At 41.2% G+C, this 12509-nt stretch overlaps 1 protein-coding gene across 2 annotated transcripts in view; it reads right to left on the bottom strand.

Annotated features, from left to right (window-relative positions):
- The window catches only part of gucy1a2 (guanylate cyclase 1, soluble, alpha 2), a 247604-nt gene that overhangs the window by 146914 nt on the left and 88181 nt on the right, over positions 1 to 12509 (bottom strand). For both annotated transcript variants that reach the window (XM_072577490.1, XM_072577491.1), the window contains one exon: positions 9523 to 10241. In XM_072577490.1, coding sequence (XP_072433591.1) covers positions 9523 to 10241 — 719 coding nt within the window. The remainder of the gene's footprint in view (positions 1 to 9522; positions 10242 to 12509) is intronic.

Genomic DNA, 12509 nt, shown 5'->3' with positions numbered 1-12509 from the left:
ACTTTGAAGGAATGACATCTCAACCTTCAAATGGAAATGGGAAACGGGACAATGATCATCCTGACATCAAGAGTAACTGGTCCCTGATGATTGGTCGAAAGGAATCAGACAATTGGTCGACTCTCTGAGCTGCCAAACCATAGAATAGAGTACATCAACAAGTGATAAGGGGTTAGAACGAACTTCTCATCAGGGTGCTGCTTACACAACTTTGTTTAAACCAAAATGAGTCCAGGAGCTGAGTAGCTATGGCAGAACACAAACTGGGTGTCAGTGAGCAGGTTATTAAAAACATAGAAAATAGAAACAATTCAATGTGATCATGGCTGATCATTTAACTCGACACCTTGTTCCCACTTTCTTCCCATGCTTGAAACTTGAAAGGGTTCAGAAAAGATTTACAAGGATGTTGCCAGGGTTGGAGGATTTGAGCATTAGGGAGAGCCTAACCATGCTGGGGCTGGTTTCCCTGGAGCATCGGAGGCTGAGGGGTGACCTTATAGAGGTTTACAAAATTATGAGGGGCATGAATAGGGTAAATAGGCAAAGTCTTTTCCCTGGGGTGTTGGGGGGGGGGAGTCCAGAGTTAGAGGGCATAGGTTTAGAGTGAGAGGGGAAAGATATAAAAGAGACCTACAGGGCAACTTTTTCCACAGAGGGTGGAATAGGTATGGAATGAGCTGCCAGAGGAAGTGGTGGAGGCTAGTACAATTGCAACATTTAAGAGGCATTTGGATGGGTATTTGAATAGGAAGGGTTTGGAGGGATATGGGCCGGGTGCTGGCAGGTGGGACTAGATTAGGTTGGGATATCTGGTCGGCTTGGATGGGTTGAACCAAAGGGTCTGTTTCCAAACTGTACATCTCTATGACTCCAAAACCGTAGCTAACTTATTCCTGAAAACACTCAAATGTTTTGGTCTCAACTGCTTCCTATGACCGAGAATTCCACAGGCCACCACTCTCTGGTGAAGAAATTTCTCCTCATCTCAGTTCTAAAATGCCTATCTGATATTCTTAGACTATGGTTGCTAGTTCTGGATTCCCCATTTAACTGGTCTAGTCCTGTTAAAATTTTGTTTATATGCAATTCCCCCTCATTCTTCTAAACTCCAGTAAATAAAGTTCCAACTCATTCATTCAATCTCTCTTCATATGTCAGTCCTACCATCCCACAAAATCAGTCTGGTAAATCTTTGTTGTGCTCCCTCCATAGCCAGACCATCCCTCCTCAGATAAGGAGACCAAAATTGCACACAATACTCTTGATGTGGTCTCAAAAAAGCCCTGTACAATTGCAGCAATGCATCTCTGCTCCTGTATTTCCATACTCTTGTGATGAAGGCCATTGTACCATACGCTAATTTCAGCACTCAATGCACCAGTGTGCTTACTTTAAGTGACTTTTGTACAAAGATACCCAGTTCTCATTGCACCTCTCCCTTTCCCAATCTATCAGCACTTAAATAATTATTCACCTTCCTGTTTTTGCTTCTTTTATCCACCCTACACTGCATGAGCCATACATTTACTCATTCCGCTAACTTGTCCAAAACCTAGTGAAGCATCTCCGCAACCTCCTCACAATTCACCCTCCCCAGTTTTGTACCATCTCCAAACTTGGAGATTTCAATTTAGTTCCCTCATCTAAATAATTAGTATATATTGTGAATAGTTTGGGTCCAAACACTGATTCCTGTAAACTCCACTCGGCAATGGCTGCTATTTTCCTGTCCGCCAACAGGTTTTTCATCATGTCAGTACACTCTCCAGCATCCCTCCCCCAATCCCATGCAGTTTAGTTTTATACACTAATATCTTGTGAAGGCTATTATCGAAAATCTTCTGAAGTCAAAATAAACTACGTTCACTGCCTCCCTTTTGACTCTTATCCTCAAAAAAGAAAATTCCAATAGGTTTATTAAGCATGATTTCCTTTCATAAATTCATGGTGACTCTCTGATCTTGTCACTGTTTTCCAAGTGCTCTGCTTTTAAATCTTTTTAATCAACTCCAGTATTTTCTCCATCATAACTGTCAGGCTTACTAGTCTATGATTCCTTGTTTTCTCTCCACCTTTTTCAATAGTGCAGTTATACCAGCTACCCTTCAATATGTAGGGATTGTACAACTGTCTATGTAATTTTGAAAGATGGCCACCAATGTATCCATTATTTCTAGAGCCATTTCCTTAACTACTCTGGGTTTAGAAAAGTCCAACCTACTCAACCTCTATATGTAACAAACATTTTCCACATCTGGAGTCAACCAAGTTAATCTTCTCTGAAATGCCTCTAATTCCACAATATCTTTCCATTAAAAAAGAAGGCCAGAGTTACTCAGTATTCAAGCTGCCACCTGACTAGGGCCTTAAATAGTTTTAGCATAATCTTTTGAAATAAAGGTTAACATTCCATTTGCTTTCTTGATTACCTGCTAAACTTGGATGCTAGCTTTTTGTGATTCATGTAGTAGGACCCCCAAATCCCTCTGTCAAAGCTTTCTGCAATCTTTATCCATTTAAATAACACTCAGCACTTCTATTCTTCTTGCCAAAGTGCACATCCTCACATTTACCAACATTATATTCTACCTGCCCACTCACTTAACTTGTCTATACCTCTCTATACTCATTAAAACTAGAAGCTAAAAATTAGACTTAACATCCCTATATGTTTTGTGAACATTAGTCAATAAGCAGATGTTATTTTGAAGACATCACAACTCACATTTTCAGACTTCTTCCCTTGGAGCCCTGTAATATGTCAGCTCTAGTCTATGAATGTAATCTTAATGTTCCTATCCCTTGTCTTAAAACAAAAATGATATTGCCAGTACTCAGATAAAAGTGAGGTGCTGCATTTTGGGAAAGCTAATCTTAGCAGGACTTATACACTTAATGGTAAGGTCCGAGGGAGTGTTGCTGAACAAAGTGACCTTGGAGTGCAGGTTCATAGCCCCTTGAAAGTGGAGTCACAGGTAGATAGGATAGTGAAGAAGGCATTTGGTATGGTTTCCATTATTGGTCAGAGTATTGAGTACAGGAGTTGGGAGGTCATGTTGCAGCTGTACAGGACATTAGTTAGGCCACTGTTGGAATATTGCTTGCAATTCTGGTCTCCTTCCTATCAGAAAGATGTTGTGAAACTTGAAAGGGTTCAGAAAAGATTTACAAGGATGTTGCCAGGGTTGGAGGATTTGAGCATTAGGGAGAGGCTGAACAGACTGGGGCTGTTTTCCCTGGAGCGTCGGAGGCTGAGGGGTGACTTTATAGAGGTTTACAAAATTATGAGTGGCATGGATAGGATAAATAGGCAAAGTCTTTTCCCTGGGGTCAGGGAGTCCAGAACTGGAGGGCATAGGCTTAGGGTAAGAGGGAAAAGATATAAAAGAGAGCTAAGGGGCAACTTTTTCATGCAGAGGGTGGTATGTGTATGGAATGAGCTGCCAGAGGAAGTGGTGGAGGCTGATACAATTGCAACATTTAAAAGGCATTTGAATGGGTATGGATATATTGGCCTGGTGCTGGCTGGTGGGACTAGATTGGATTGGGATATATAGTTGGCATGGACAAGTTGGACCGAAGAGTCTGTTTGCATGCTGTACATTGCTATGACTCTATGACTCTATGTTGTAAATTCAATATGTTGAGAATTTAATTCTTTAGTAGACTTTGCAATTCAGACTTTCTTGCCTTTGAATATTATGACCAAAATACCTTACAGTCATGCTGTTGGGATTGTTGATCCAATAGTGTTTCATTACCCGCCTGAATAAGTTGATTAAAAATATTTACATGATCTGTATCCTTGAATGTGTTAAGATTTCCCACATCTTTTGTTAATTTATTTCGAGCAACTGCTTTTCTGAAGTTAGCTTTTTGCCCTACTTTAGTACCTAGACATTTATATTTCTTCCATGGCTATTTTCTATGGGATCTTTGTTTAGCAATCATTTTCTTTGCATTCCTTTGTGCATTTTTAAAAATCTTCTTTTGAGCCCCGCTTTCAATTGTTAAGCATTTTCTTCAAATCTTTGACTGTTAATTCAATTACTTTTACAAGACTTATAAGAGGGGTGCCAGATAAGAGTACAAAGTAGCATGAGAAAAGAGACAGTGTCAATGCCAAAAATTGCTTAAAGAATCAGCACTGAACCCCTTCATTTTCCTGATTTGTGACAGTTACTGTAACTGATAAAGTGAGACAGGAAGTGCCATATTCAATTATATTTACAGAGTGACATTAAGGTATGTGGTAGGGATGAAGAAAACAGAACTGTGAATAAGAAAACGGGCCCTGCAAAATAAGGGTATAAAATCAGTAAACCAAATACCCCATAAATGGACTTTCAGTTTGAGCTTGAGGATGAGGATCAGAGCGAATGTGTAAAGACTTAGAAATGCTGCTCAGTTTTAAGTATCTGCAGTAAAAAAATTGAAGAGTAGAAATGGGAATTTAAGCAACAGTTTAGACCTCGTTGGAATAATTTGAAGAAATGGAGTCAAGTATATGTGATTAAATCCTCTTCTATGAAAGAAGAATCCACAAGACCATCACGCTATCCACAAAACTTTAGCAGCATTTTTTTTTAAAAAAAGAGAAAAATCACCCTATCCTATTGAGATGCAGATGTGGATGATATGCAGAGTGAGAAGAAAGTTGAAAAGTGTGGTGCTGGAAAAGCGCAGCAGGCCAGGCAGCATCCAAGGAGCAGGAGAATCGACGTTTCGGGCATAAGCCCTTCTTCAGGAATGAGGCTGGTGTGCCAAACGGGCTGAGATAAAAGGTGGGGGGGGAGGGGAGGGGGGGCGCTGGGAATATGATAGGTGGAAGGAGGGGAGGATGAGGGTGAGGGTGATAGGCCGGAGAGGGGGTGGGGGCGGAGAGGTCAGGAAGATGATTGCAGGTCAAGAGAGCGGTGCTGAATCCGGGGGTTGGGACTGAGATAAGGTGGGGGGAGGGGAAATGAGGAAGCTGGAGAAATCTACATTCATCCCGTGTGGTTGGAGGGTTCCTAGGCAGAGGATGAGGCGCTCTTCCTCCAGGAGTTGTGTGGCCATGGTCTGGCGATGGAGGAGGCCAAGGACCTGCATGTCCTTGGCGGAGTGGGAGGGGGAGTTAAAGTGTTCAAGCCACAGGGCAGTAGGGTTGGTTGGTGCGGGTGTCCCAGAGGTGTTCCCTGAAACGTTCCGCAAGTAGGCGGCCTGTCTCCCCAATGTAGAGGAGACCACATCGGGTGCAGCGGATACAGTAAATGATGTGTGTGGAGTGAGAAGAAAGGAATTTTATCCGGAATCAATATTATCAAGTGGTTAACAAAGATTGTAGGAACATCAAAGAAAGTAGCAAAGAATAAATTTATTTGGTCACCTATTATGGAGAGGGTGAGGACATATGGAGAGGTGAGTGAATAGAGATATGAGTGCCAGGAATAGAGGAAGGCCCAGATGTGATGGTGAAAGAATTGAAAACAACATTATTGGAAAAGAAATGGATGGCTGATAGGAGATGAAGAAGTGGAATCATCTAGCATTATGGTGACTTAAAGTAAAATAAGTGAAGCCAAAAGTACATAGTGTCCTTCAGTATTATATGGATAAAGTGTGTCCCAAAATTTTCAAGTGCAGTCTTCAAGTGGAATTGCAGCAGACCAGAATTTCTGTATACAATTGATAGCATGAATGTTGCTAGAAGGCAACCAATTGTTACCAATTTCTAATTGTTCTGAAAGATGGTGGTGAATTGGTTTCTTGACTCACTGCAGTTCATCTGGTACACATGCATATGGAATGCGGTCAGGAAAGAAATCCTCGATTTCTGACCTAGAATCAGAGAAGGCCCAATATGGTACATTAAGCATGGTGTAGGAGTTTAAAAGGCAACCTGCAGGGGATACTGTTGTCCCAGCTGGTAAAGATAATGTTGAATGAGACTTGGCACTGCATCTTGTAGATGGTATTCATTGACACATTTGTTTTCCTTTTTGACATAAATGCATCAATCTCATAAGGATTGGTGAAATAATAGTGTAAGTTTTTTTTAAGGCAAGACCGTATGCAAATAATGTTTATTTGGAGCAAAGTATAGTACATTTGACTTCAATCACTGCTGCATCAGTCTGAATAACAAATTATGGGATGAGTGCATCAAATCCTATTAGTGTTTGACTATGGTTTATAGGTTTCCTTGAAAGATGTACAGACATCACATCAACACACATTACAACTACTGTACAGCAGCAGTGGAGAGGGTGTCCTTCACACATTACAACTACTGCAGTGGAGAGTCCTTCAATGCTAGTAGCTTTATCCTAGTTGGTATCAAACTTCTTGAAAGTTCTTGGAGCTGCACTCATCAAGGCAAGTGTAGTGTGTTTTAATACATGTCTAATATGTATCCTGCACAGGGTGAGCAAGCTTCAAGAAGTCAAGAGTGGAATTACTTACTGTAGTATTCCCAACCTTAGCCTGATCTTGCAGCCACAGTATTTATATGGCTAGTTCAGTTAAGCTGCTTGTCAATGTATCTCCACAAAGATATTGCTGGTGATGTGGTGGTGGGTCAAGGGGAGGGTGTGAAATTCAGCAACGACTGGAACATTGAACATCAAGGAAACTATAGTTCTGTACTCAAATAAAAGCCATGTTTTCCTTTCAGACTTTCAGCATCCCAAGCACTGGAGAAATTCAGCAGGTCTGGCAATATTTGCAGAGAAAGAAACAAACTTAATGCTGAGTCCAATATGACTGCTTTTCAGAGGCATGTGATTTCTTGTTACTGCTGCCACCCTTGTCCATGAACACAGTTCCTATTATAATTTATAACTCATCTTCAGCACTGTCATTCCAAGAGCAGATTGGAGTTCCAGATGGGATTGAGCCAAAGCATTAATTTTTCGAGTTGCTAAAAGAAATGCTCCTTCAAACATAGTCTGGGTCACTGCTGCCCAGATTTCCACACCCTCTGTAATTTCAGCCGCACTGTCCACTCCCCAACACACTGCTCTTTGGTCTTAGATGGGGTGTGCTGCATTTGAATATCACTACCCTCAGCTCACTTTTTTTCAACTGAACTCAGAACTCAATAAAAAAAATCTGAGTCATTCACCTCCATAATTGGCAGACTGTTGGTGGGACAGGCTGTGATTGCACATGAAGTTATAAATTAAATCGACAGAATCAAGTTCAGTAAATTGATAAAATGATACCCTCAAGATGTCTGCAAGACACGTTTAAAAATGTTTGAGAAGAAATTGAAGAGAGGTCAGAAAAGCTTGTAATGTTTGTATGCTAAACAATATTGTATAAGCATAAAGTGATATTTTCGCAAAATGGTGCTAGGTTTTCAAAATCAATGCTTCCACACTGTTGGTTTTCTGAAGGTCAATAGCAAAACTAGCCATGTTTGTATGTCATCTCAATAGTTAAATGGCTGAAAGAACTTGTTAACCAACATCCGTGTGCTTAATACTCAAGGGTCCAAAAGCAAGCCTCCCTGCAATTTTGTTGTGTTGTGCTGACCATCTCATGTTAACAGAATTTTTAAAGATTAGACAAAACTGGTCCTTTGCTGTAGCTAATTCTGAATTCTTAATTCTGAAATGACCTAGAATTTAATAATGTCAAAAACACAATCATATCGTGGTCCATTCGATAGGCTATGGGATTAAGAAGTCAGTAGGAACTTAATCATCTAAGGACTTGTGAAATGTTTAATGGATTCCTTTCTCAGAACTACTTTTGTGAATTGCCAACCACATCTAAATTGCGTCATTACTATTTTTCTGTACGGATTAATTAAGATGGGCTCCATGGACATTCCCATCTGTGTCTTGTGATGCAAATATTTGAATAAATTGTAAAGGTGAAACCAATTGGCTGAAAAAAACTCAAAAGAATTTGAGAAGTTGTAAGAAAAACTGCAACAATATTCAATCCTACACTTAACCTGAAATTCCTACAATCCTATCATTGTAAAAAGGTTACTCTTTTATTACATTCTGCATAAACCCTATTATCTCACTCCTGTGCCAGTTCAAACTGGGCAGGGAACATGTGATAACAATATTCATAAACAAGCTCTGAACTATCTGGTGGACCCAACTTGCTGTTCTGTCAGTTTAAAACTTAAGTATTATACAATCAATTATGGAAATAGTTTTAGGAGAAAGTGAGGACTGCAGATGCTGGAGATGAGCTGAAAATGTGTTGCTGGAAAAGCGCAGCAGGTCAGGCAGCATCCAAAGAGGAGGAGAATTGACATTTTGGGCATGAGCCCTTCTTCAGGAATGAGGAAAGTGTGCCAAGCAGGCTAAGATAAAAGGAAGGGAGGAGGGACTTGGGGGAGGGGCGTTGGAAATGCGATAGGTGGAAGGAGGTAAAGGTGAGGGTGATAGGCTGGAGTGGGGATGGGGGCAGAGAGGTCAGGAAGAAGATTGCAAGTTAGGAAGGTGGTGCTGAGTTCGAGGGTTGGGACTGAGACAAGTTGGGGGGAGGGGAAATGAGGAAACTGGAGAAATCTGAGTTCATCCCTTGTGGTTGGAGGGTTCCTAGGAGGAAGATGAGGCGCTCTTCCTCCAGGCGTTGTGTTGCTATGGTCTGGCAATGGAGGAGTCCAAGGGCCTGCATGTCCTTGGTGGAGTGGGAGGGGGAGTTGAAGTGTTCAGCCACGGGGTGGTTGAGTTAGTTGGTCTGGGTGTCCCAGAGGTGTTCTCTGAAACATTCCACAAGTAGGCAGCCTGTCTCCCCAATATAGAGGAGGCCACATTGGGTGCAGCAGATGCAGTAAATGATGTGTGTGGAGGTGCAGGTGAATTTGTGGCGGATATGGAAGGATCCCTTGGGGCCTTGGAGGGAAGTAAGGGGGGGAGGTGTGGGCGCAAGCTTTGCATTTCTTGCAGTTGTAGGGCAAGGTGCCGGGGGTGGAGGTTAGGTTGGTGGGGGATGTGGACCTGACGAGCGAGTCACGGAGGGACTGGTCTTTTCGGAACACTGATAGGGGAGGGGAGGGAAATATATCCCTGGTAGTGGGGTCCGTTTGGAGGTGGCGGAAATGATGGCGGATGATATGATGTATATGGAGGTTGGTGGGGTGGTAGGTGAGGACCAGTGGGGTTATGTCCTGGTGGCGATTGGAGGGGCGGGGTTCAAGGGCGGAGGAGCGGGAAGTGGAGGAGATGCAGTGGAGAGCATCGATGATCACGTCTGGTGGGAAATTGCGGTCTTTGAAGAAGGAGGCCATCTGGGTTGTACGGTATTGGAACTGATCCTCCTGGGAGCAGCTGCGGCGGAGACGAAGGAATTGGGAATATGGGATGGAGTTTTTACAGGGGGCAGGGTGGGAGGTGGTGACCAAAGAAAAAGATTATTTATCCATCCACATATGCCTAACCTTAACCCATGTATCTGTGAAAAGCAAGACATTTTAGGATTACAAGGACCTAGACTTTCTTTTAATCTTCCAAATTCAGGAATTACACTTGCTCGTGACAGTCTTGTTGAAATCCAATATCTTGCACTTACTTTGTCATGATCTCCTAGTCCACTTCCATCTGGCTTGGCGCGAATGACAAATGGTGTGACCAACTTTGACAGAATCTTTTGAAAACTGCAGCAAATCTTTGGAGAAATAATCTCAAAGCAATCCTGAAATCTCAGAATCTTGTGAGCTTCAGATTTCAGTTGTTTCCTGAGTCCTTCTCCAAGTTGAAGGATCAACATACTTGGGTCAAACATGAAGTGGAATGGGAAAGTTCTGCAGAAAGTGACAATGCTTATCTTTAGATCAGATGGAGAATGAGTTAAACCCTGTGGAAGTATTTTCATATTAGCTGTATCATCATATACTTTGATAATGAAGGTAAGACAATTACTCCGGTCTGTGCCATCTGAGGATAACTTTTCAGAGACATTGAGCACCTGCTCCACAGCAACTTCCAGCTGATAGATCTTCTGTGCTGCAGCTTTGATCAATCCAGGCATTGCAAATCCAACAATTTTGTGTGGATGAAAGTATTGAAGCATCAGAGTACCATCAGTTGAATCTTTGCATAGAAAAGAAGGGGATTCAAATCCATCATGTTTACTATTAGATGTTCTTGCATGTTCCAATAAAGCATTAAACCCAACAAAAAAGTCCTGCAGTGTACTTCCAACTGCTCGCAGGACTCTTTCATTTTCTTCAAAACAAATGCAGAACAATTCCTCACCAAATTTTCCTTGCAGTTCTTCAATCTCCAAACCTGAAAAGAACAGATAGCTTTAATAATGATGATATAAAATAATGCCACTTTTGTATCGTGATATGTCAGAATAATGTCTGTACTGGTGAACATAACTCAATGCCACACATTTAAAAATTAGTTTGGAAGGTTGGCAATCTCTTCTGTTTTAAGGAAGGAATCTTATTTTTATTAAACGTCAGTGCTGGACAGCAGTGTTCAAACTTACATTCTACTGCACATCACCTGTATTTGATACTGAGATTGCATAATCAGCTGTACTACACCTCAAAATATCTAGTCCAATAAAGTAACTTAAATTAGCCCCACTCCTGCAAAAGCTCATCATTCTTCCCATTTCCCATGAATTTGGTGGTTAAACAAGTTGTGGCATCACACTGACAACCAAAATTAATTCATATCAACACTTTGTCCTGGCAGGTGGAAAGTCTTAACACAATGATTCCAAACCAGATTCAAAGCCAAATCAAGTATGTGAAATGCCATTTAAACAAATGTACTAACCAATTTAACATCTGTTTGTTTTTGCAGTCAAATAATTCCTGTATGAATCGACCAGATCATCTCTCCTGACAGAATAAGTAAATAGGCAAGTTAAATTTAAAGCCACAGGTTCGAATAGTTGTACTCAGAGGAAATGGACATGAAAATGTACTGAATTATACCAAAATAACTCTGGATAGTGTTGAAAGTGACAAGTCTAATCAAAGTACACAAAATATTTAAATCTATAACCAAAAGCAGAATCAAGGAAATCATGCTCAAACTATAAATTTCTCTTAGTCTGATGACCAGACCTTGAGTACTGTGGACTAGTGACCAGTTATCAATGACAAAGGTTTTCTACCTGTCATATGATTAGTTCCCAGGTTGTTCACATTCCCAAACCGTTGAGCGAGACAGGGAAAAGCCATCAGATCTCCACGGGTTCAGGAGCTATTTCTATTCTCTACAGTGAAAAGAAACTCTAAGCCTAAAGAAAACCAGTTTGTTTTTCATTTAGCTGTTGTAAACCAATCAACCTGTTCCTCCTCTAAACAAGTAAAAGCTTCCAGAGAAGGAAGTGCAAGCAGAAGAATCAGAACAGTAAAATCTATAAACATTAACCACTGAACTGCCTTGCCATTCTTTCTCTATGCTCACAACAGCCATATGTTTTCCTGTCTGTATTTGTTGGTGTATGGGTATATATAAGGGGTTGGAGCTTTGACTACTAGCGTTATATGCCAATGGTTCACAATTGTTTATCTGTTTGTGCTTTGTTCTTTTCCAGAATTAATTTGAAACAGAGGCAGCAAGTAATTGTGTGATATTAGTAAATCATAGATGAAGGAAAACATTGGGTTCAATAGTGAATTTAAGATATAACACTGGAAATGGCAAACATATCCTGCAGGTACAAATTTCTTCCTGGCAGTCTTCAAAGAGAGGATTGAATGATTTGGTGAGTAAACTGGGAGGTAGCATTGCCTGGCAGATATAATTGCTTAATTGCATGGTACATGCGTTTAGAGAAAATACAAGGGAGACTGGATATTCTGGGTCGTGAAACATCAGAGTCAGATGATATTCTGTTGAGGTTGAGGAGTGAATGGAAGTTCAACTCCAGTTTCTCCAAAGGGAAGAAAAAGACAAGAAAAGAGAAACTTATAGATGATTATAAATCCTCTCTTATAACCCTTTCTAACACTTTACCCACAACTGAAGTAAGGCTCACAGGTCTATAATTTCCAGGGTTGTCGCTACTCCCCTTCTTGAATGAGGGAACATTTGCTATCCTCCAGGCTTCTGGCACAATTCCTGTAGACAATGACAACATAAAGAGCAAAGCCACAGGCTCGGCCATCTCCTCCTTGGCTTCCCAGAGAATCAGAGGATTAATCCCATCCTCCACAGGGGACTTAGCAATTCTGGAAGGTGTAAAAATAGATAACAACTCCTTGTGAACCTCAATCCCATCGAGTCTAGTAGTCTGCACCTCAGCATTCTCCTCAACCACATTGTCTTTCTCCAGTGTGAATACTGACAAAAAGTATTCATTTAGCACTTCCCCTATTTCCTCTGACTCCACGCACAACTTCCCACTGCTATCCTTGATTGCACCTAATCTTACCCTAGTCGTTCTTTTATTCCTGATATAGCTATAGAAAGCCTTAGGGTTTTCCTTGATCCTATCTGCCAATGACTTCTCTTGGCTCTTCTTAGCTCTCTCTTTAGGTCTTTCCAAGCTAACTTGTAACACTCAAGCATCCTAACTGAGCCATCACA

Source organism: Chiloscyllium punctatum, chromosome 9 (assembly GCF_047496795.1).
Source record: "Chiloscyllium punctatum isolate Juve2018m chromosome 9, sChiPun1.3, whole genome shotgun sequence".
In the NCBI taxonomy this organism is placed as follows: domain Eukaryota; kingdom Metazoa; phylum Chordata; class Chondrichthyes; order Orectolobiformes; family Hemiscylliidae; genus Chiloscyllium; species Chiloscyllium punctatum.
Note: the sequence above shows the minus strand (reverse complement) of the source record. Positions and strands in the feature narration are given on the sequence as shown.